At 44.1% G+C, this 25,726-nt stretch overlaps 1 protein-coding gene across 1 annotated transcript; it reads right to left on the minus strand.

Moving 5' to 3' along the window:
• Positions 1-20,903: 20,903 nt before the first annotated feature.
• LOC120026938 (cyclin-dependent kinase 5 activator 1-like) lies at positions 20,904-21,890 on the minus strand. Its single transcript, XM_038971716.1, has one exon. It carries the CDS (start codon positions 21,888-21,890, stop codon positions 20,904-20,906), a length of 987 nt encoding a protein of 328 aa, XP_038827644.1.
• Between the last annotated feature and the right edge of the window lie 3,836 nt (positions 21,891-25,726).

Here is a 25,726-nt window from a genome sequence, read left to right on the forward strand (position 1 = left end):
CTCCATGTGTAACTCTGTGAGGTTGTATGTGTCGAACTGCTTTGCTTTATCTTGGCCAGGTCGCAATTGTAAATGAGAACTTGTTCTCAACTTGCCTACCTAGTTAAATAAAGGTGAAATAAATAAATAAAATATTTCATGTATATGTGTGTTCTTGTATGCGTTTATTGGAATGAGAGTGTGTGTATACGCATGTGTACAAACACCTGCACGACATCAGCCTCAGGAAAACCGGCATTAGCTGTAAAAACACTGCCCCTCAGTGTCATTCAAACCTTATTTTAATTATGTTTTATTTTGACTTTATTTTTTTACTTTTATCTTTGACCATCATTCTATCTCCTGCATAGCAACTCCACTCCCACTTGTCTCCTGTCACGCCCTGACCTTAGAGATCCTTTTTATGTCTATATTTTGGTTTGGTCGTGGCGTAAGTTGGGGTGGGCATTCTATGTTTTGTGTTCTATGTTTTCTATTTCTGTGTGTTTGGCCGGGTGTGGTTCTCAATCAGAGGCAGCTGTCTATCGTTGTCTCTGATTGAGAATCATACTTAGGTAGCCTGTTCCCACCTGTGTTTTGTGGGTAGTTGTTTTCTGTTTTTTGTGTCTGCACCAGACAGAACTGTTTCGGTTTCATTCGTTCTCTTTGTTGTTTTTTTGTTATTCAGTGTTCAGTTTTATTAATAAATCATGAACACTTACCACGCTGCGCTTTGGTCCACTTTTTCATGCAACGGTGACGGTTACATCTCCAATTCCACATCCCAACCCTCAGCTTCCCTCAGCCCATCCCACCTATCTCTGCTGGCCACCCTCTTCGGATTTATACGCAACATATATCTTTCAACTATGCTGTGATGTTTAACGTACAATTTCAATCTATCTAATCGAATAGAATCCACAAATTGCGAGTTGAAGATAAATACTTTTACTAAGAGTATTAGTATATTAGTAATTGACTGACCCAGTCTCTCCAGATCTCCTAACAGTACAATTTCTAGGGTCAATTTTAGATCAATGCTATCCATTTTCAGCCATTCCTGAACCTGAGACCAGAAACAGGCTACCCGAGGGCAATACCAAAATAAATAGTCTATTGATTCTGTATCCTCACAACAAAATATGCAGAGCTTCGATGATTTTATGCCCCAAACATTCAACATTTTGTCAGTGACAAGAATTCTATATAATCATTTTAGCTGAAAAGCATAAAGTCTTGAATCTTGCGTTGTTTTATATATCAACTCATACACCCTGTACCATGGAATCGGTTGTCACGATCGTCTATGGGTGAGAGAGAGGACCAAGGCGCAGCGTGTGCAAAATACATTCTCTTTATTTCGAGAAGGGAAAAACACGCAACGAACACTATAACAAAACAACAAACGATCGTGAAGCTATAAACGTAAGTGCACACACAAGCTACAAACGTACAACATAGACAATTACCCACAAAACCCAAATGCCTATGGCTGCCTTAAATATGGCTCTCAATCAGAGACAATAAACCACAGCGGCCTCTAATTGAGAACCAATCTAGGCAGCCATAGACATACAAACACCTAGACAAGTCACTGACCCATTAAACGTACAAACCCCTAGACAAACCAAAACACATACATTCCCCATGTCACACCCTGACCTAACTAAAATAATAATGAAAACAAAGATAACTAAGGCAAGGGTGTGACAGTACCCCCCCCCCCCCAAAGGTGCGGACTCCGACCGCACAACCTGACATTGAAGGGGAGGGTCCGGGGTGGGCCTTAATATGGCGGCGGCTCGGGTGCGGGACGTGGCCCCCACTCCACCATTGTCAATACCCGCTTTGGTGGCGCCTCTGGAGCGGCGACCCTTGTAGAAAGTCCCGGACTAAAGACCATCCCAGAGGGCGCCACCGGACGGATGGGTAGCTCCGGACTGAGGGGTAGCTCCGGACTGAGGGGTAGCTCCGGACGTAGGGGTAGCTCCGGACGTAGGGGTAGCTCCGGACGTAGGGGTAGCTCCGGACTGAGGGACGGCAGCTCCGGACTGAGGGACGGCAGCTCCGGACTGAGGGACGGCAGCTCCGGACTGAGGGACTGCAGCTCCGGACTGAGGGACTGCAGCTCCGGACTGAGGGACTGCAGCTCATGGCTGGCTGACGGATCTGGCTGCTCATGGCTGGCTGACGGATCTGGCTGCTCATGGCTGGCTGACGGATCTGGCTGCTCATGGCTGGCTGACGGATCTGGCTGCTCATGGCTGGCTGACGGATCTGGCTGCTCATGGCTGGCTGACGGATCTGGCTGCTCATGGCTGGTTGGCGGCTCTGGCAGATCCTGGCTGACTGGCGGCTCTAGCGGCTCCTGACTGACGAACGGCTCTGACGGCTCGGGACAGACGGGCAGCTCTAATGGCTCGGGACAGACGGATGGCTCAGATGGCGCTGGGCAGACGGATGGCTCAGATGGCGCTGGGCAGACGGATGGCTCAGATGGCGCTGGGCAGATGGATGGCTCAGATGGGGCTGGGCAGACGGGCAGTTCAGGCGCCGCTGGGCAGACGGCAGACTCTGGCCGGCTGAGGCGCACTGTAGGCCTGGTGCGTGGTGCCGGAACTGGTGGTACCGGGCTGGAGGCTAGTGCGGGGAGAAGGAACAGGGCATACTGGACCCTGGAGACGCACATTTGGCCTAGTGCGTGGTGCCGGCACTGGTGGTACCGGGCTGGGGACACGCATCTCAGGGCTAGTGCGGGGAGCAGCAACAGGACGCACAGGACTCTGGAGAAGCACAGGAGGCTTGGTGTGTGGTGCCGGAACTGGTGGTACCGGGCTGGAGACACGCTCCATAGGGCGAGTGCGCGGAGGAGGAACAGGGCTCTGGAGACACACTGGAAGCCTGGTGCGTGGTGTAGGCACTGGTGGTACTGGGCTGGGGCGGTGGCGCCGGAAATACCGGACCGTGCAGGCGTACTGGCTCCCTTGAGCACTGAGCCTGCCCAACCTTACCTGGTTGTATGCTCCCCGTCGCCCGACCAGTGCGGGGAGGTGGAATAACCCGCACCGGGCTATGTAGGCGAACCGGGGACACCATGCGTAAGGCTGGTGCCATGTAAGCCGGCCCGAGGAGACGCACTGGAGACCAGACGCGTTGAGCCGGCTTCATGGCACCTGGCTCAATGCGCAATCTAGCCCGGCCGATACGTGGAGCTGGAATGTACCGAACCAGGCTATGCACGCGTACAGGAGACACCATGCGCTCTACTGCGTAACACGGTGTCTGCCCGTACTCTCGCTCTCCACGGTAAGTACAGGGAGTAGGCGCAGGTCTCCTACCTGACTTCGCCACACTCCCTTTAAGCCCCCCCCCAAGAAATTTTTTGGGCTGACTCACAGGCTTCCTACCGCGTCTTCGTGCTGCCTCCATTCGCCGGTATCCCTCCTCGCACTGCGCCAGAGAATCCCAGGCGGGCTCCGGCACTCGCCCTGGGTCGATCGCCCACCTGTCGATCTCCTCCCACGTAGTGTAGCCCAGATCCTGCTCCCTTTGCCATAAATCCTGTGTGTATTGCTCCTGTTGCTGCTTTACACGCCGCTTGGTCCGATTCTGGTGGGTAATTCTGTCACGATCGTCTATGGGTGAGAGAGAGGACCAAGGGAGTGCAAAATACATTCTCTTTATTTCGAGAAGGGAAAAACACGCAACGAACACTATAACAAAACGAAACAAAACAACAAACGATCGTGAAGCTATAAACGTAAGTGCACACACAAGCTACAAACGTACAACATAGACAATTACCCACAAAACCCAAATGCCTATGGCTGCCTTAAATATGGCTCTCAATCAGAGACAATAAACCACAGCTGCCTCTAATTGAGAACCAATCTAGGCAGCCATAGACATACAAACACCTAGACAAGACACTGACCCATTAAACGTACAAACCCCTAGACAAACCAAAACACATACATTCCCCATGTCACACCCTGACCTAACTAAAATAATAATGAAAACAAAGATAACTAAGGCCAGGGTGTGACATCGGTACATCAAAAATCTCTTCCCAACTATTTTAAAATCTGTATGGCACAGTTGTCAACATCCTGGTCCTCAAATGAAACTGGTATACTTTCCTATTTATGCTATTTTTATTCCTCCGCCAGTTTTGATCCTTTATATTGGGCAGACAGACTAGTTCCCTGCCTCCTACCGCTGCCACCTGCCTCCTCCATTTTTGGGGTAATGCTATAATCAATTAGTTGTACTCTTGGATTGAAAAGACCTTCCCATACAATTTTGATAACTCAATGAAGGTCATCACTCGACCATTCCAATTTACAATATCATTTAAGAACAAAATACCCTTTTCAAATATATTTCCCATAAATACAGGCATTTTATCAACCAGCACATTTGAGTTCACCATAATATTTGTTTGAATATTTGTTCTATCTTTTCAGGGGGATGAAATTGAAATTGTAGCCAGCTCTGCAATGCTTGTTTGAAAAAGAAAGATACTTTGAAAAAAGTATAATTTTCAGTTAATCAAACATGAGACATGGCAATCTGCACAAAGGCAAAAGGCAATTTTTATACAATGGATGAGTTTTTCTTAGTAATCTACTTGAGAACCATTTAGGGTTCAAGTAAAACTTTTGAATAAGTGAAGCATTTAGAGAGAGGTTTAGTGCTTTTATATTTAATCATCTCAACCCACACAATTCATATTCATTATATAGATAGGAATGCTTTATTTTGTCTGGTTTAGCATCCCAGATAAAGCAAAATATATTTTGCTGATGTGATTTGAAAAACTAATCATCAGGAGTAGGCAGTGCCATAAGTAAGTGAGTAAACTGAGATATGACTAAGGAGTTAATCAGGGCATTTTTTTTTCCATAAATAGACAGATATTTACCTCTCCATGGTTGCAGGAACTTGTCTATTTTTTTCTATTGAAATTCAATATGGAGAGCTTATTTATATATTTTGTGATATGAATACCAATAATGTCGACTTTACCATCAGCCCATTTTATAGGTAAAACGCAGGGTAATGTAAAAGTTGTATTTTCAAAATTAGGTTTTAGTCCAGAGTGTACAGAAAAGTTATCTAGATCTTCAATGAGACATTGCAGGGATCTAGCTTGCAGACTTAAGATAAAACTTGAGTCATCGGCATACATGGACACTTTTGTTTTTAAGCCTTGGATTTCTAATCCTCTAATCTTGTTATTGGATCTGATTTTAATAGCTAGCATTTCGATGGCCATAACGAATAGATATGGTGACAGCGGACAACCTTGTTTAACTCCTCTTCAAAACTCTCTGAGAAGTAGCCGTTATTTACTATTTTACACCTGGGGTTGCTATACATTATTTTTATCAATTTTATAAGAGAATCACCAATTGTTTTTAAATCCAGGCATTTATAAATCAAATCCAGTCTTACATTATCAAATGCCTTTTCAAAATCCGCGATAAATATCGGGCCTGGCTTCTTAGATGTTTCATGATGTTCTATTATTTCTAGTAGTTGTCGTATATTATCTCCAATGTATCGTCCATGTAAAAAACCTGTCTGATCAGGATGAACAATACCTGGTTAAACCTTTTTAATTCTGAGTGCTATGTATTTCGCTAGTATTTTTGCATGACAGCATTGAAGTGTAAGGGGCCTCCAGTTTTTTAGATAGACTGGATCTTTATATTTGCCATCTGGGTCTTGTTTTAATAATAGAGAAATCAAACCTTCATGCTGAGTTTCTGACAGACTACCATTTCTATAGGAGTAGTTAAAACAATCTAACAATGGAGCTTTTAGTATATCAAAAAAGGCTTGATATACAGTTGAAGTCAGAAGTTTACATACACTTAGGTTGGAGTCATTAAAACTCATTTTTCAACCACTCACAAATTTTCTGATAACAAACTATAATTTTGGCAAGTCGATTAGGACATCTACTGTGTGCATGACACAAGTCATTTTTCACTGTATCACAATTCCAGTGGGTCAGAAGTTTACATACACTAAGTTGACTGTGACTTTAAACAGCTTGGAAAATTCCAGAAAAATATGTCATGGCTTTAGAAGCTTCTGATATGCTAATTGACATCCTTTGAGTCAATTGGAGGTGTACCTGTGGATGTATTTCAAGGCCTACCTTCAAACTCAGTGCTCCTTTGCTTGACATCATGGGAAAATCAAAAGAAATCAGCTAAGACCTCAGAAAAAAAATGGTAGACCTCCACAAGTCTGGTTCATCCTTGGGAGCAATTTCCAAACACCTGAAGGTACCACGTTCATCTGTACAAACAATAGTACGCAAGTATAAACACCATGGGAACACGCTGCCGTCATACCGCTCAGGAAGGAGACGCGTTCTGTCTCCTAGAGATGAAAGTTCTTTGTTGTGAAAAGTGCAAAACAATTCCAGTAACAACAACAAAGGACCTTGTGAAGATGCTGTAGGAAACATGTTCAAAAGTATCTATATCCACAGTAAAACGAGTCCTATATCGACATAACCTGAAAGCCCGCTCAGCAAGGCAGAAACCACTGCTCCAAAACCACCATAGAAAAGCCAGACTAAGGTTTGCAACTGCACATGGGGACAAAGATCGTACTTTTTGGAGAAATGTCCTCTGGTCTGATGAAACAAAAACAGAACTGTTTGGCCATAATGACTATTGTTATGTTTGGAGGAAAGAGGGGGAGGCTTGCAAGCCAAATAACACCATCCCAACCGTGAAGCACGGGGGTGGCAGCATCTTGTTGTGTGGGTTCTTTGCTGCAGGAGGGACTGGTGCACTTCACAAAATAGATGGCATCATGAGAGAGGAAAATGATGTGGATATATTGAAGCAACATCTCAAGACATCAGTCAGAAAGTTGAAGCTTGGTCGCAAATGGGTCTTCCAAATGGACAATGACCCCAAGCCTACTTCCAAAGTTGTGGCAAAATGGCTTAAGGACAACAAAGTCAAGGTGTTGGAGTGGCCATCACAAAGCTCTGAGCTCAATCCCATAGAAAATTTGTGGGCAGAACTGAAAAAGTGTGTGCGAGCAAGGAGGCCTACAAACCTGACTCAGTTACACAAGCTCTGTCAGGAGGAATGGGCCAAAATTCATCCAACTTATTGTGGGAAGCTTGTGGAAGGCTACCCGAAGCGTTGGACCCAAGTTAAACAATTTAAAGGCAACGCTACCAAATACTAATTGAGTGTATGTAAACTTCTGACCCACTGGGAATGTGACGAAAGAAATAAAAGCTGAAATAAATCATTTTCTCTACTATTCTCTCTTCTGACATGTCACATTCTTAAAATAAAGTGGTGATCCTAACTGACCTAAGATTTTTACTAGGATTAAATGTCAGGAATTGTGAAAAACTGAGTTTACATGTATTTTACTAAAGTGTATGTAAAATTCTGACTTCAACTTGAATTTTTATATTTTTTGTATGCCATCAAGCCCTCTACCAGTATGCCATCACGACTGAAAGGCTTTAATAACCTCAAAAAGTTATTCTTCTGTAATTGCCATCAAGCCCTCTACCGGGATGCCATCAAGACTGAAAGGATTTAATAACCTCTAAAAGTTATTCCTATGTAATTTGGCATTTGCACTGATCTTTCTGTACATTTGTTAATTTTCAATTTTTTATATTATTTGGAAAAAATTCCTTACCGTAATCTTCTTTCAGTGGGAGAGGATGGGACAGAAAAGAGAACATATGCCTACAATAATTAGCTTCCCCTTTTAAAATATCATTCAGAGAATCATAGATGACTCCGTTGTCAGTAACGAGATTCTGCAAATTATTTTTGTTAGCGTTCCTGTATTGGAGATTCAGGAAGAATTTTGTGCATTTTTCTCCATATTCCATCCAGTTTGCTTTATCTTTGTAATAGATTACATCAGATCGTTCTTGAATAAGTTCCTCCAGTTCTTATTGTTTTTCCTCTAACTTATTTTGTATCTCTGTAGTATTGATTTTATTGCTATCTACTATTAGTTCATGTATTTCCCTTGTTAGTCTTGTCTCTTTAGCCAGAAACTGTTTTTTTTTTTAAATTATTGATGAATATTGAATTGAATGACCTCTGAAGGTACATTTAAAGGTATCCAAAACAATAAGGGGATTTGCTGAACCTATATTATACTGAAACAATTCATTTATAAATTATTATTATTTTGTTGTAGTTAAAAATAAGTTGTCCTCCAGTAAACTTTGATTAAATTTCCAATATCCCCGTCCACGTGGAAAATCTATAAGAGTTATGTGAATGCCAATTAGATGATGATCCGATCGCATTCTGTCTCCTATTAAGAACTTTTTTAACCTTTGACGCAAGAGAGAAAGAGACAAGAAAGTAGTCAAGACGACTAGCTTGATTAAGTCTCCTCCATGTATATCTCACTAGGTCGGGGTTTTCTAGTCTCCAAATATCCACTATTTCTAATGTGTCCATAATATTTGTGATTTCCTTAAGGGCACGGTGATGATAGTTTGTAGAATGATTACCTTTACGGTCCACTGAGGTACTTAACACTGTGTTATAGTCTCCTAACATAATGATATGATCATTTGTCAATAAATTGGTATAAATGTTTGAGGAAGTATGGATCATCCTGATTTGGACCATATAGATTAATGAGACAAATCTCTTTTTCGTCCACTTTCATATTCAAAAAGATCCACCTTCCTTGTGAATCATTCCTGACTATTTGCACATTCAGATTGACATTTCTGTTAATTAATATCATCACATCTTTTGAGTTCCTTTGTCCATGACAGAAAATTATTTCACCACCCCATTCCCTTTTCCACGCAAATTCATCTAAGGATGTAGAGTGAGTTTCCTGTAAACAGTATATGTTATATTCCTTTTCTTTCAGCCACGTGATCTTCTTTTATAATCCGCTAAACCGTTAAAATTATAACTGGCTATACTTATTTCACCCCTTGCTGCCATCGGAGATATTATGACGGTCACAATTAGAGCTTTCAAATGTCTGATATTTAGAATTCAAGAAATAGGTTCTAGAAATATTTGTTTTATTCCCTTGCCTGTTTGCCTGTGAGCCAATGCCACAGATGTTAGAAAAATGTATACAAGATATTATGTGTGTAGTAAATCTGAGTAGGTTGATGTGTATGATATTGGATGTGATTTAGTGAGAGTGTGTACGATGTCTGAATAAGAGTAAGAATATAATGTATGCTGTACAAATAAATAATAACTCCGCCAATTTGCATGGTTGAGTGTCTATGTGTGTAACATGTAGTGCGTATAGCCTTAATATTCATGATGATAATTGTAATCCATATCATATCACCATCATAGTTGCATCATAATTACCTTTAAAGTAATTGAAAAACACATCCCAGCATTTCCACAGCAATTGACGTTTCACATGATCATGAAAGAGACCTTGCATTACTCTAGAGACGGCTTCACTACAGTACAAATGTATTCCGTACAATAGGTTATTATTCCCCAATGCCCCTATTCTGATATTGTTGCTTCTTGTAAACCTTGCTTGTTGTAAACATATATAAACTTGTAGACAAATACATAATAAAGATAGACAAACAAGAAACATTTTAAATTATAAAACAGTTCTCTACAATAGAGAGAGAGTGAGAGAAGAGAAAAGAAAAGAGAGAAGGAGAGAGTGAGAGAAGAGAGCGAGATCAGATGTGTGTGCGTATGTATAAGTCCGTATGTGTAAGCGAGCATGTAATTGAGTACGTGTGTGTGTTTATATCCACTTCATAGTATTCAGATATTTTTACAGTTCCCATACTTTATTTTTTTCGGAACCTGAAGTCCCTGTAGAATTAAGTACAGCAATTGTGTTATGGAGCTGTCTTGGAATAGCTGTCCATCTATAAAGAGTTTGTCCACAATGAGAAAGGCACGCTTACCCTTCTCCCTCTGTTGCCTCTGTACCGGATACAGTCTCTTGCGACGTTAGTTTATCTCCTTTGGAAATTGGTCATTGAGGCCGAATTTGGTCCCTTTAAGCTCCCTTCCCCTGCTTTTGATCAGCTCCTTTTGTTGGTAGTGTTCAAATTTTGCGATGATTGGTCAGGGACCCTTGGTCTTGTCGCTCCGAGCTCCAAGTCTGTGTACTCGGTGGAAAGCCACCTTGTTTATAGTCTCTATGGGACGTTTCAAGGCGGATTGCATGAATTCTCTGATCGCGCCTTCTGGATTATTGGATGAGTCCTCAGGAATCCCAGAAAAATAGATTTTCACGCATGCTATGACTTTGTATGTCTAGTAGCGACTCCTTCATCACCCTGTTTTCCTGAGTAGACAATCCATGTTGGAATCGTGGATTTTTACCTTGGCTGTGAGTGCCTTGTTCTCTCCTTGGAGTGTGAGAATTTCACTCTGGCTAAACTCCAAACTCCCCCTCAGCCCTGCTACCTCCTCACACAACCTTTCCAGTGTTGCATGGATTCCAGCCAGAGCACTAGCCTCTACTTCAATGGCAAGTAAATCGTCCGTGTCTGTAGATTAATCTGTTTTTCTTTTTTTTGTCAGTTTAAAGTTATTTTGTGAGGTAGTCGGATCTTTCCATGATGGACTATGTTGTTCCTCCATAGCGTAAAGCTGTTGGTACTCGTCGATTTCCCTCAGGGTCTCCTTAGTATCCAGGTTGGCTCTTTACTGCAACCAGTTGTTTTACGAAAAGACAACAAATCTCAGTTCTGCTGTACTTTGTGTTCATTGAATGCGTCCTAAATGGCACCCTATTCCCTAGTTAGTGCACTACTTTTGGCCAGGGCCCATGGGGCCTTGGTCAAATGTTGTGCACTGAATAGGAAATAGGGTGCCATTTGGGACGGAGTCAACATGTCTTCTGGTGTTCCCTTGGGCTCTTCTGGACTGGTGTTGCCCCTGGCACTGACCTAGGCTCGATGCCTTTTGGGTGCAACATGGCTCTGGAACTTGGTACAGCTACTACCTCACCAACCATCTGTTCTCCCAGTTGGAGGCTGCCTCTTTTCAAGGTCCCAACTGTACCATGATCTATTTAAACCAATGTTCCGTAGAAAGAAACTGACCCCATATTGATGCTTTAAGTATGAACTGTACTGTGATCTACAAACCAATGCACTGTAGAAACTGACCCAATATTTATGTTTTTAGTTAGAGACTCCCCATAGTATAATTAGACTATTTCCTTAATTCTGACTATATAGTTTGAGTTAGACTTGGACATGATCTTCCTAGAGTAAATAATATGATATTAATTCAAGCTATTTAGACGTATGGTATATCCTATTATGCATTATTATGTATTGAGATGAGAGCAATTTAGGTTGGCTTTAATCATTCTAAATTGACAAAGCTACTCTTTAAAGTGCTGTGTAACCTATGTGGATTATTGTATACCAGTCAAAAATATCAATTACCAATGGTAATCACTTCTGGAGAGGCAGAGCACAGCCTGTGGTTGAGTATCAAATGGCACCCTATTCCCTTAAAAGTGCACTACTTGTGATCAGAACCGTAAGGGCCCTGGTCAAAGTAGTTCAATATAAAGGCAATAGGGTGGTATTTGGGACACACATTTCTATGAAATGCTGCTACACTCTTAGAAAAAAACGGTTCCAAAAGGGGTCTTCGGCTGTCCCCATAGGGAACTGATAGCAGAGGACTGATAGAAGACTGAGAACAGCAGTAGAGGCTCTCACAGAGGCACAAAGGACCACAACACTGGGAGGGAGGGAAATAGGGAGAGAGAGATGGGAGAGAGGGAGGGGGGGGGGGGGGGGGGGGGAGTGATGGAAGGAAAGAGGGAGAGATGGGAGGAAGTGAGTGAGCAGGGTGATTTGTGTCTTCGACAGACGAGGGAGAGGGCCGGACCAACAGAGTCCAGATCAGCCATCTGCATCCACTCCTTTTGATCCCCCTCTCTTCTCCATCTTGTTCTATCCCTCCCTCCATCCCTCCATCCTTGTGTCCTGGCCTGGCTTCGGTAACCTCTGTGCCCCCAGTGACCAAGAGCAGGGTCCCTGGACACGGTCACTAATCCGGCCCCATCCCTAATACCATATGGCTTCACCCTGCTCTAAGCATTGTGCCCAGATCATGAATGGCCGTTTAAAACGAATTGTCAAATACAATAATCTACCAAAATAAGTAAGCTGCCTTCACTGCCAAAAAGTTATTTTCATTTAGTTGTATGCGGGTTATAGGAGGATGTAATGTCTATTCAAAATGAAACACCCTAAATCCTCTTTTTGGGTTTTACTAGTTTCATTTTTGTGTTTTGCTTTTACTCAGCATTGCTAAGTACGCTGTTCCTGTCACTCTGCAGAAGAGAGAGAGTGTGTGTCCGTGTCATGGATAATGTGCTTTACTGTGTTGTTTTAAAGCATATCTATGAGTTTGCTTTGTTGCAGGGAATTTAATTGTTTATGCATAGACTTAAGGTAACCCGCAAGAAGACAACAAGGGCACATCAGTGTGTGTGTTCAGTCCCTCTACAGGGGTACTCTGTGTCACCATAATATACAGTGACAGCCAGCCAGAGGTGGCCTGAGGCAGACCCACTGTCCAGTGCTTGCTAGCTAGTACTCAAACTACACATGCAACCTGTTGTGCTCTCTACATCTCCCTCTCATAAACACACACATGCACACACACACACATCCTGCAAACAGCCAGGTTAGTACATAACACAGCATGCTGCAACAGCCAGGCTAGTGCAAGCAGCCAGGCTAGTGCAAGCAGCCAGGCTAGTGCAAGCAGCCAGGCTAGTGCAAGCAGCCAGTCTAGTGCAAGCAGCCAGGCTAGTGCAAGCAGCCAGTCTAGTGCAAGCAGCCAGGCTAGTGCATAACACAGCACGCTGCAGACACTTCCTGACCAAGGCTGGGATTCAATCAAAGGGGCATAGAGAAGGTCATTTCTGCTTGAGCCGACATCTACAGGGTTTACCATGATGGCTTGTGGTAGTGCGAGAACTCTCCTCTGGTTGAATCCTGGGGTTGTTGTTTTCTAGATACATAGACGGAGCATGCCACCCACAACCACCTGTGAGCTGAGAGACCAGTCCCTCCTGTGGATCACACCAGTGGGAAATTGATTGACTACAGAGACATGCTCCAATAGAGAGCACAGATCAGCCCGCTAACTAAAACCCAAAGTGTCATCTGCACAGCCAGGCTATTGTGGGTGACATGCATTATGCTATTTTACTGTCGGCCAGCCAGGTGCTGCGTTGCTGGGCCCAGACAGGCAGAGTATGCCATATGCACTGGGAGAATACAATGGTAGCTTGTGGGCCTTGCAAATACCGGAGGAGGGTGTGTGCGTGCGATGGATAGATGGTGTGTGTGAGAGTGAGTGAGTGAGTGTGAGACAGAGAGAGAGAGAGAGAGAGAGAGAGAGAGAGAGAGAGAGAGAGAGAGAGAGAGAGAGAGAGAGAGAGAGAGAGAGAGAGAGAGAGAGAGAGAGAGAGAGAGAGAGAGAGAGAGAGAGAGAGAGAGAGAGAGAGAGAGAGAGAGAGAGAGAGAGAGAGAGAGCATACAATATAAAGCTCTTAAGCCATCACCCAAATAACGTTAACACCACAGGAGAGGAATTTCACCTCAATACTTTATTGAATAATAATAGTAATAATCATCAACATCGTTATGAAAAAAGGAAACAAAAATTGCATTTTAACATGAAAAACAAAGTCACATTGTTTTCATCTTCAAGTGTTCCCCAACAACAATATTAGACACATCGAGTTGCATACAGATGTGGGATCTTAATTTGAGCCAGTTTGCTACAATAGGAAAATAATCCTGCAGCAACAGAAAATGTGGATTATTATGTGGATTATAATTAATGGACATTTTTGTAAGGGTTGATACATTTTTCAAAAGGGAAGAAATTAAGTCTGAAATTTCTGTGTAAATTACAAACTTCAGAAGCCTTTTTAAACCTCAAATACACGACAAGTTTTAAATGTCCTGCATTGCGGTTAAGTCCCCCCACTAGGGTAAGTAAGATCCTACATCTGTACACACATATGAGGTGGCTTTACAAAAGTAACTCTGGTCTCTCCATTTCAACTGAGTTTTATCACAATGACATTGTCAGTCAGTGCCAGGGGCAGGTAACCATGGAAACCTGGGGTAAGGGTTGGGTTGGCAGCAACGGTGAGAGGAGACTGAAGGGTACAGGTCTTATGAGAGGGTTGGCAACAGGTAAGTGTCTAACTCAAAGCACTGATCATTCAGACAGTTCTTTATTGATGTTTTGTTCAGTATTTTGTTTAAGTATTTTCCTTTCATAGAATAGGAGTGCTATGTAGCCTTGAAAAGAAGCAGAGGCCTCAATTATATGCAGTGCTGTGGGTTAAGACATAGCTACAATGAGGGTAAGGACCGGAGGTGCTTGTGTGGGGACGCCTGTCTGTGATCTGACCACTACAATGTCTTCCATTGTGCATCAATTCACCATCTGTTGTCGCATTGATGAGGCTTCGCCATTGATTCCATTGATTATGCATTTGCTATACACACATAGCAGCCATTACAAAATTATGTTGATGTTTTTGTGAAAATCAATCATCCGCCCATTTCACAACATCCTCAGAGGAAGTGAGACAAGCACAAACTGAAACACTTCCTTCTAACAGAAGGCTAGGGGGTGTGTCCCAAATATTACTCTATTCCCTATATAGTCTATAGGGCTCTGGTTAAAAGTAGTGCACTATATAGGGAATAAGGTACCATTTGGGATGCGACCCTACGTACCCAGCCTCCTGACCCAGGAGAATGATGCCTATCACAATGATGCCAATTATACCATCACATCTACCATGTCTAAACAGTGTTGTGTCAAAAGCTGTGTCTGAAATCGCAGTGTTGACATCTTTGAACACTAAGACATAGCGGTGGAGAAATGGGAGAAACTATGTTATCATTGTTTACATGATTTCACATTCTTCGAGATGTTAAAGACAAAGGTTCATCAAAACAAAATGAGAATACAGGTACTGTAGATTCTCTGTCTCTGTCATTCAATAACATAACATCCACAATGACAATAACACTTAAAATGTGCAGTTATAATTATAACAGTCATCATGACTTGAATAATTACATACTAATACTGTTTGACATCAGATCTTCTCCCATGACTAGGGATGAACTGATTACATTTTTTAAGTTAAGGAAATAACATTTAATTGAAAACACATTTACGGCATTAAAACAAAATCTAATCAAAAGAAAAAAGCAAACGTAAAACAAAACAAAAAATGCTAGCCTATCTGGCATGCACACCACCACAGTAACAAGATATGACGTATTTTTTAGTTTTTCCTGTCGTCGGTTTATTTTCACACAGCAACATATTTAAGCTGCACAATTTTCTACTTCTTTTAAAGGGATATTTCAAACCAATATGTCATTTTGTAATTTTAACTATCCCTTTAAGTCTGCACTTAGACTGTTATAGGTGTGCCATTGAAATTCTACTCCAACACAGCAGAAAAATACACTGAGAAAACAAGTTCACCAGAACTCACAGAGCAATGGTGACTTAAACAGCCTTCGCCTGATATTCCCGCCAAACCAAAGTCTCCCACTATGCCAAACTAGGGCCTGAGATCCATTTGAAATATCCTGGATGGTTGAGGTGCAATAGTCTTTGCTTGAGTCCCACCCATGTAATTCATAGAATAGGGTCCAACAGTCTTTTGTTTGATTCCTGGTTGACTCTCCATATTTAGTCCATTTGTAGAGAAGGAGAATCCCTTGACCAATGGGGTTGCAAAGAATATCCTGTCGGCCAATCAGTAGTTTCATCCAACAGTCAAACCGAGTTCCAGGGTTCTGCTGAGGTGTTTGATTGGACAGGTAGAGTCACAGTTCCTGTTGAGTAGCATATGATTGGTTGGAAACAGAGAAACAGGTCTGGTATAGGCATACGATTGGATAAACAGGGATCCAGCTCAAGGTTTTGTTTGGGTGGGTGGAGGTAAAGAGATAAAGGGGTAATCTGCTTAAGGTGAGGGTGAGGGTGGACTCAAGGTTGATGGATGTCACATTACAATAACATGCTAATAATAAATATACCATCTGCAGGGCCTATGTCTCTCTATATCTCCATGGACTACATGTACTTTTCATTAAGAAATACTCTTCTTGTTCACATGGACTACAGCGTAATCCCATAGCTGTAACCTGTATGGGCCACATCTTAACTTGAGATCCATACACATAACTGAAATGTTCATGCCTATCTCCCACTGACATCAATGGAATGATGATTTCCAAGAAAACTGCCAGTTACATGTAGCGTGTACACGTTTTAAAATTAGGATGCCTCTAAGGTCACACACACAGACATGGAACATTGTACGATTTCCCTGAAAGATGCAATAATATTACATAAGAGGAGAACAGGACTTGACTAGGAGACTCCTGGTGTAAGCAAAATGCTCCCAAAACTATGACCCACATGCAATCCCTATCACCCCTATAGACAGGATAGCATACAACACAACGGTATAGATAGAGGCCATAGAGCCCCATTACTAAGGCTGTGTCTGTGACTGACTGTTGGCCAACAAACACCCCCATTCTATCTGCTCCTCTCTCCACAATGGGGTTGAACATCCAATCAAATGGCAACAGGCAGGGGAACAACAGGCGAGTGTGTGTGGAAAGCGAGATGGGGATAAGGGAGGAGAAAGGAGGAGCGGGTGAGAGGAGGGGGATAGGGTTCATTGCTGTCAACACACTAGAGGCCTTGAGTGCTGGCCAGTGGCCAGTGTCGTACTGAATGCACAACAACGTCCACAACAATAGGAGTGGCCGGCCGTCTTCCAAGATGGCCGTCGACCAAGGCTCCTGAAACAGAGACGGTGATCCCCAGCAATGAGACATCCTCGCCAACCTCACCCAGCTCTAGTCTTCCACTTCTTAGATAGAAATACAAGGCCCCTGGGCAGGCAGGCAGGAACCACTGCATTGGACTGCCTCCAACACCAATAAGCCTCGGTCTGAGCTGAAGGAGTGAACATGAGGTTTGTGCATTGGTCTTGGGGGACCTCCAAGTTGTTATGAGGAGTGTGTCATGAATTGGAAGGCTGAGCGGAGGGCCAACGCAGGAGGAAGGATGGAAGTGCAAGACCAAATCTCATCAGATTTTGAACCTTTTGGCATTTACTTATTCCCCCTTGCTCTATTTGATTGGATGGGAGGATTAATCGTGGATTACCACGGTGTGTGTGTCTGCTTGAGTGTGTGTGTACGTACTGTATGCTCGTGTCAAGGCGCGGATCTAGTGTGAGTGTTTGTCAGTCAGAGAGTGCAGTGTAAATCCATAGATAGGTGTGTGTGGGGGGGGGGGGGGGGGGGTATTCCAGTACAGTATGCTCAGCCTACATAACATAAGTGTGTAAATGCATTTTGCCTGGCATGGGGGAGGGGACGGTTAGGGTGGCACAGCACAGCACTGCCACATACTGTTCCTGAATGGGCCACCCACCACCCGTCTGGGCGGAAGTGGAGCATCGAGCGCCGAAGTCCCAGACCCTGAAACATGTTTTCTAGGTCTAGGACAGTAGACCATTTGCCTTGGTTCAACAAACCCATAGCAACCCATTGCAACCTATAGCACTCTCATCCAGAATCAGAGTGAAGAGAGACTGAGAGGCTGTTATGTTGCTTTAGCATCAACAGAACTACAATTGGTTTGGCAGCAAGACCTGTCTGCATAGAAGGCGATAGAAGAACTACCTCACCCTCTCATACCGGGAGTAACTATCTTTGTGATCCTACTGTATGGCTGCATCCCAAAATGGCACCCTATTCCCTACATAGTGCACTAATTTTGACCAGAAACCTATGGGTCTTATGAGCGCTATGGGCCATTTGGGACAATTCCCTTGACTCACCTTAGGTGTGTTTCTACATTCTACACACCTCATTTTCATATTGTACCTATTGTAGTTTTGCTCATTAGCAGGCTAACAGTCTGCCATGGCCAGAAGGGAATGAAGGGATCCAAAGCCTCTCTCGCTCTCTGTTCATATTTCAAATCAGATTTTTTTAATGCCTTGGCAACCATGATAAATATATTTTTATGAGCACAGCTTGCACACATAAAAAATCCCGCCCTCTGGCCCTGAGGTACATCTGTGGTCTATTCCTGACAGACACAAACACACAGAGCACATGTGACTTAGATCAAAACGTGTGAACCAGAAATTCCAAGGTTTCATTAAAAACATTTTTTAAAGAGGAGAACAACAAGGCCTATGGGTCCTGGCCAAAAGTAGTGCACAATAAAATGGAATAAGGAGCCATTTGGGACACAGATGTAATCCCTAGAATGAGACAGCGAGGCTAACAACAATAACAGCAGCATTTAACCACAACTACACACATCTTGCCATTCCAGGCCAGCCCTGCACTGGGACTAAGGACCACCTTCATCTACCTCCACCCTTTTACAGGACACGTGTGACACATATCTACACCCCTCCTCTCTCCCTCTCATACATTTTTTCAGGGGACTCAGGAGACTAGGTATTTAAGTGTATGTATGTATGTATGTATGTATGTATGTATGTATGTATGTATGTATGTATGTATGTATGTATGTATGTATGTATGTATGTATGTATGTATGTGTGTATGTGTGTGTTTAAATTCCAGGTCAGCCTGGATTAGCCAGTGACTGAACCTCTAGGCCTGTAGAGTAGCCTAGAGGGGGACAGAGGTGGATGGATGGTATGGGGCCAGAGTAAGAATGGAGGAGAGGTGGAGGAGGGTGTGGGGGGGTAGTCTCATGAATGCCACAGCAGCAGCGGCCGGGTGCCCTGATGACAGGCACAGCCAGGGAACAAAGGACTGACGGGTAAACAGCTGATGAACCTCACTATCTGCCAATAACATACACACATACACGAAAGCACACACACATGCAAAATAAGGGCGTATTTTGCTTCCACCAGGAGACCCTTAGATTAAATGATAGCTGGAGAGAGAGACATAAACGGCCCTGCACCCTACAGATGTTTTTTACGCTCCGTCCTAAATGGCACCATAGTCCTTATATAGTGCAATACTTTTGACCAGGGTTCAAAGGACTCTGGTCTAAAGTAGTGCATTATTTAGGAAATAGGGTGCCATTTGGGACGTAAACTGAGTGAATGGTCTTAATGGGTTGGTAGCTGTTCTAGCTTTTCCCTCAGGCAGATGACCCTCTGTTGTCAAAAGAATCCTGCAAAACACTGTTTGTTTTGTTTTACTGATGACCAAGCACACGACAGACAGAATCAAGTGGACCTAGATGACATGGGGCCTAGATGACATGGGACCTAGATGACATGGGACCTAGATGACATGGGACCTAGATGACATGGGACCTAGATGACATGGCAAACGGATGTTGCTATCACATTCAGACAGGGAGTCTTGGCTGTGGTAGAAGTGGGAGAGGGGAGGAGAGAGAGTGGAGAGAGGAAAGCGAGGAGAGGGGAGAGGAGAGAGGGGAGGGAGGCGAGAGAGAGGAGAGTGAGGAGAGGGGAGAGAGGATAGGGGAGAGGGCAAAGGAGAGAGGAGAAAGGAGAGAGGAGAAAGGAGAGAGGGGGAGAGGATAGAAAGGAGAGAGAGGGGAGGAGGGAGGGGAGAGACGGGAGAGAGGAGAGGGGAAAGAGGAGAGAGGAGAGGAGAGAGAGAGGAGATAGAGGAAAGGGGAGGGAGGAGATAGAGGGGAGGGAAGAGAGGGGAAGGAAGAGAGGGGAGAGAGAGTGGAGAGGGGGGAGAGGGAAGAGAGGAGAGTGGGGAGAGACTGGAGGGGGGAACAGCTGAGATGACTGTTTCTGTTTCTGTTCCCCCAGCTCACTGAGACACAAGAGGTGAGAGTGGGGTCACGAAGGACAGGTGGACCAAATGGTCCAGATGACATGGGACCTAGATGACATGGGACCTAGATGACATGGGACCTAGATGACATGGGACCTAGATGACATGGCAAACGGATGTTGCTATCACATTCAGACAGGGAGTCTTGGCTGTGGTAGAAGTGGGAGAGGGGAGGAGAGAGAGTGGAGAGAGGAAAGCGAGGATAGGGGAGAGGAGAGAGGGGAGGGAGGCAAGAGAGAGGAGAGTGAGGAGAGGGGAGAGAGGATAGGGGAGAGGGCAAAGGAGAGAGGAGAAAGGAGAGAGGAGAAAGGAGAGAGGATAGAGAGGAGAGGGGATAGGAGAGGAGAGAGGGGAGGGTGTCAGGGAGAGGGGAGAAAGGAGAGAGAGGGGAGGAGGGAGGGGAGAGACGGGAGAGAGGAGAGGGGAAAGAGGAGAGAGGATAGGAGAGAGAGAGGAGATAGAGGAAAGGGGAGGGAGGAGATAGAGGGGAGGGAAGAGAGGGGAGGGAAGAGAGGGGAAGGAAGAGAGGGGAGAGAGAGTGGAGAGGGGGGAGAGGGAAGAGAGGAGAGTGGGGAGAGACTGGAGGGGGGAACAGCTGAGATGACTGTTTCTGTTTCTGTTCCCCCAGCTCACTGAGACACAAGAGGTGAGAGTGGGGTCACGAAGGACAGGTGGACCAAATGGTTCCACCATTCAAGTAACATCAGGTGAGTATTACATAACACAAAAGGGCTTGTGCTAACAACATAAGCACTCAACCCTATTGATGACACATGCTAATTTCTGATCTAGTCTTAGGGGGACAAGTTTCCCCATTGTCTTAATGTGGATGGCTCATTGGTGGTTAATGGCAGGGTCTAGGGATGTACCATTAGACAGGGGGGGGGGCAGTCCCTTATCCCTGTGTTACATTCTTGGAGGTAGGTGGCTGGAGCGGGTGGGAAATGTTTGGCAGAGAGGTGGTGGGAAAGGACAGGGGGATGGGGATTGGGGGGGTTGTATCCCACTACCCCTCCTCTCACCGGTCCAGCACGCGGCTGTAGTCCTGTGGGCTGCAGCCCCCTTCACTCTTCAGCTCAGCGAACACCTGGGTGAAGAAGTGCGGGTCGGCGTTGATGCGCAACATCTTGGCGCTGGTGGCGTCGATGATGGCTAGACAGCGGTCCCAGAAGGCCTCCTTGCCAGCCTCCACCAGGAAAGGTTTCAGTGGGTAGGATATCTCATTGCCCATGTAGGAATAGGACAGGTAGAGACAGGTGAGTAGTGTGGCCTGAAGCTCGTGCTCTGACGCCACCAGGTCTCCATCCACCACATCACGACACAGCATGTAGACAAACACCACGTTGGCCGGAGTCACGAAGGCCTGATCCTGCCAGCCCTGGAGGAGCAGAGAGCGGTCCACCGCCCGCAGCCACAGCACCGGGTCCGCAGGGGAGAGGTGCTTCAGCCGGTAGCAGCGGCCACACAGGAACTCACCCAGGCACCGGAGAAGTTCACTGGTGGACGCCTGGACGATGATGCGCTTGGGGGATGAGGCGGCCGTTCCTTGGTGGGGCACCTTCTTGACAGAGGACAACTGCTGGGGCTTCATGCCCATGCCATAGCTGTAGTGCCCCTGGCCGAAGCCTATCCCCAGACCCAGTCCCGTTGGCCCGTCGTAGCTTGAGAGGTTGGCACACGACAGAGACTTCTTGACATTCTCGCGGTTGAGGTGCAACACCGGATCCTTCTGGTAGATGTTGTTGTTGTTGAGGGGGTCTCCAAGTGACCCCGGACCCCCAGGACATTTCTTAGAGCCCCCTCGTTTCTTGGTGGAGGCGACCAGGCGTTTCCAGGTGAGGGCTGGGAGAAAGATTGACTGTCCCCGTTTCAGGCCACTGGTGCGGTCTTTCTGAGTGTTGAGCGAACGGCTGCTCAGGCTCGGGTAGTGGTTGAGTGAGCCAGGCCGCGTGTCATAGTAGCTGTTCTTCCTGAATGCAGGGGAAAGGGATAGTACTGTGCCCATTGTGAGTCAGTGCTGTAAAGAATATTATACTGGCTTTGGATTTTGACAGGGGCGAGGTGGAGGCACAGTTCTCTCCTGTTTTAGCTGTTACAATCCAGGCAGTGAATGTTGGGCGGAGAAGCGATATGAAGAGATGACTGAGGAAGACATTTATAAAGCTTAGTTGAGCTTTGTGACTTTTCAGTTGATGCTGACACTATTCAAATGCCCATGAAGACACATCCAGTATCTGCAACACATAAGAACAGGCAAACGTATGATTTCGAGAATAAACAAGGTAATACTTTAACATTTAAAATAATACATTTGTAATAACGTGTAATAATGTAATATTTGGTTGTTGTTTTTTTATCGCAAAACCTCTTAATTTTCCCGTCAAGCAGCGACGCTACATTATTCCCACATGCATGTCAAGACAAAGCTCTGGTCCAGGACGTTAGTGCGTGTTCTTCTACTAACATCTACGAACGCGAACTAACGCCCTGGACCAGAGCTAGTACAGACAATTCTCTAGCCTAGTGTGAGGACTGTTCCTCATGCGCCTGTCTCTTAAGTCCCTAGACTGACTCAGACAGCCTAAACATGCGGCTATAATTGTCGAATCAATGCAACACATTATAACCTAGGCTACCGCAGTGGGCTACATCAATAACTATTTGTTTTTCTCACAAAGCACAATGATATTCTGGGACAGGTTACAACAACATGTCACAGTGCGCACTATAACAAGAGCATAAAGCCGCAAACCCCAACCTCAGACAATAACATCACACAATGAATGAATCACCACAAACACAGAAAATAATTATCAGGATAATATAACATTCATAAAATACCTGCATGTAACTCCAAAGAGGTTGTAAAATAATCAATATGAAGAGAATAGAGGTGCTCACCAATTTATTATCGGATGCCCACTGTCGCCTATCCGTCGCATTCAGTGATTTACAGAACTGCACAACAAAGCGCAACAAATGAACTGCCTGTGTGGAAATAGTCTACCATTGACAACAGTTCAGATAAGAGTAGAAATGATCGATTCAGTTCAAGAAGCGCTTCTGAGCAATTTGTTATTGAGCGGAGAGCCGCGTAGAATCCGTCTCGGCCAAGTCGGGTGCAGGTGTCCGGCGCGGCGTAATAGCTGCAGACAATAAATCCAAAAGGCCGTTCCGTTATGAGAAAAAGTGAATAAATTATTATGTCATTCGCGTCTCCATCTCAGAGGGAGTGCTGTGCAAACTTTCACTCTGATATCGGACCTTACTGTCCTTTCGATTAATTCCATCTTCGCAGCCATCCTCGCGATCGAATACGCAGTATTTATAGCCTACAGAACTTTATGTAAATACAAAGTCCTTCACCTTCAAAATCCAGACAGTTCTCTATGCGTCTCTGGCTATGCTGTTCAACGTGGAACGAGCGGAGGGACAGGGATAGCATACTATGCTTCTAGGCTACCCGGTGAAGAGGGACAGGATACCAGGGAAGCGATTCTCCTTGTCAACCCTTCAAATCGGTCTCCGTAAACCACTGAGCGCACCGAGTGGCGCGAGGCGGCTAATCAAATAATTTACTGACTCCTCCTAGCAGGGGTGCGTGTACTGCTCAGCTGCCTGACGCGCGCACAAACACACTCACTCACTGATGGCAATGTGTTGTTCGACACTACATTGCTAGATCACAAGACTATCCTTATCGCATTCGAGTGATATGGTAAATTGTTAGAAACTGTGGCTGTAGATTACGATATTTTGCTTGTTTTATAATGTGTTTGTGTGTGTTTGGAGTGGGATAACGGGTAAGTGGCTTCAGTGTGTCTCTCATAGCCTTCAAGCTATGGTAGGTGACCGTGGTATATAACATATAGTTACAGTATGGTGAAACTCTAGCACAGGGTTCCTAACTGGTGGCCCGCAGGTGATTATATTTGCCCCCTCAAGTTTCTATGAAAAAAAACTCTAACAAAAAATTGTATTTTTATTCTTGTACATAAAATAATTTAAAAACACCAGCAAATCAGCTCCAAGTGATTTTAATTCAGGAAATCTGTTCCAAATTATTCTCACGCAAAATAGAGAGATAATGTATGTGTGATAATTTACCCTACAAATGTAAGCATGGTTAAACAAATATTCGTCAAATATTATATCTGTTTGGGCTTATTTCTTTAGGTCAATTTGCAGCCTACAAATTATTTGTAGTTATGTTCCCTGACCATCTGGTAAAAAAAATAATTTGGCCCGCGGCTGAATCTACACTGAACAAAAATATAAAGGCAACATGAAACAATTTCAAAGATTTTACTGAGTTACAGTTAATATAAGGAAATCATGTTATTTCTTATGGATCAAATCAAATCAAATGTTATTTGTCACATGCGCTGACCTTACACCTTAGTGAAATGATATTTATAAGTCCTTAACCAAAAATGCAGTTTTAAGAAGAATTGAGTGTTAAGAAAAAAATAGATAAGTAAAAAAATTAAATTAAAAAGTTCAACAAATTAACAATAGCGAGGCTATATACAGGAGGTACCTCTACAGAGTCAATGTGCGGGGCACCGGTTAGTCGAGGTATTTGAGGTAATATGTACATTTGAAGTCGGAAGTTCACATAAACCTTAGCCAAATACATTTAAACTCAGTTTTCACAATTCCTGACATTTAATCCTAGTAAAAATTCCTTGTCTTAGGTCAGTTAGGATCACCACTTTATTTTAAGAATGTGAAATGTCAGAATAATAGTTGAGAGAATGATTTATTTCAGCTTTTATTTCTTTCATCACTTTCCTAGTCTCAAGACATCAGGCAGGAAGTTTACATACACTCCATTAGTATTTGGTAGCATCGCCTTTAAAATTGTTTAACTTGGGTCAAAAGTTTCGGGTAACCTTCCACAAGCTTCCCACAATAAGTTGGGTGAATTTTGGCCCATTCATCCTGACAGAGCTGGTGTAACTGAGTAATGTTTGTAGGCCTCCTTGCTTGCACTCTGTTTTTCAGTTCTGCCCACACATTTTATATGGGGTTGAGGTCAGGGCTTTGTGATGGCCACTCCAATACCTTGACTTTGTTGTCCTTAAAGCCATTTTGCCACAACTTTGGAAGTATGCTTGGGGTCATTGTCCATTTGGAAGACCCCTTTGCGACCAAGCTTCAACTTCCTGACTGATGTCTTGAGATGTTGCTTCAATATATCCACATAATTTTCCTCACTCATGATGCCATCTATTTTGGGAAGCGCACCAGTCCCTCCTGTAGCAAAGCACCTCCACAACATGATGCTGCCACCCCCGTGCTTCACGGTTGGTATGGTCGGCCTTGAAATACATCCACAGGTAAACCTCCAATTCACCTCAATTAGCCTATCATAAGCTTCTAAAGCCATGATATCATTTTCTGGTATTTTCCAAGCTGTTTAAAGGCACAATCAACTTAGTGAATGTACACTTTTGACCCACTGGAATTGTGATAGTGAATTATAATCGAAATAATCTGTCTGTAAACAATTGTTGGAAGAATTACTTGTGTCATGCACAAAGTAGATGTCCTAACCAACTTGCCAAAACTATAGTTTTGAAATTTGTGGAGTGCTTGAAAAACGAGTTTTAATGACTCGAACCTAAGTGTATGTAAACTTCTGACTTCAACTGTACATGTAGGTACAGTTAAAGTGACTATGCGTAGATAATAAACAGAGAGTAGAAGCAGCGTAAAAGGGGGGAGGGGGGCAATGCAAATAGTCTGGGTAGCCATTTGATTAGCTGTTCAGGACTCTTATGGCTTCGGGGTAGAAGCTGTTAAGAAGTCTTTTGGACCTAGACTTGGCACTCCGGT

Source organism: Salvelinus namaycush, chromosome 32 (assembly GCF_016432855.1).
Source record: "Salvelinus namaycush isolate Seneca chromosome 32, SaNama_1.0, whole genome shotgun sequence".
NCBI classification, from domain to species: Eukaryota; Metazoa; Chordata; class Actinopteri; order Salmoniformes; family Salmonidae; genus Salvelinus; species Salvelinus namaycush.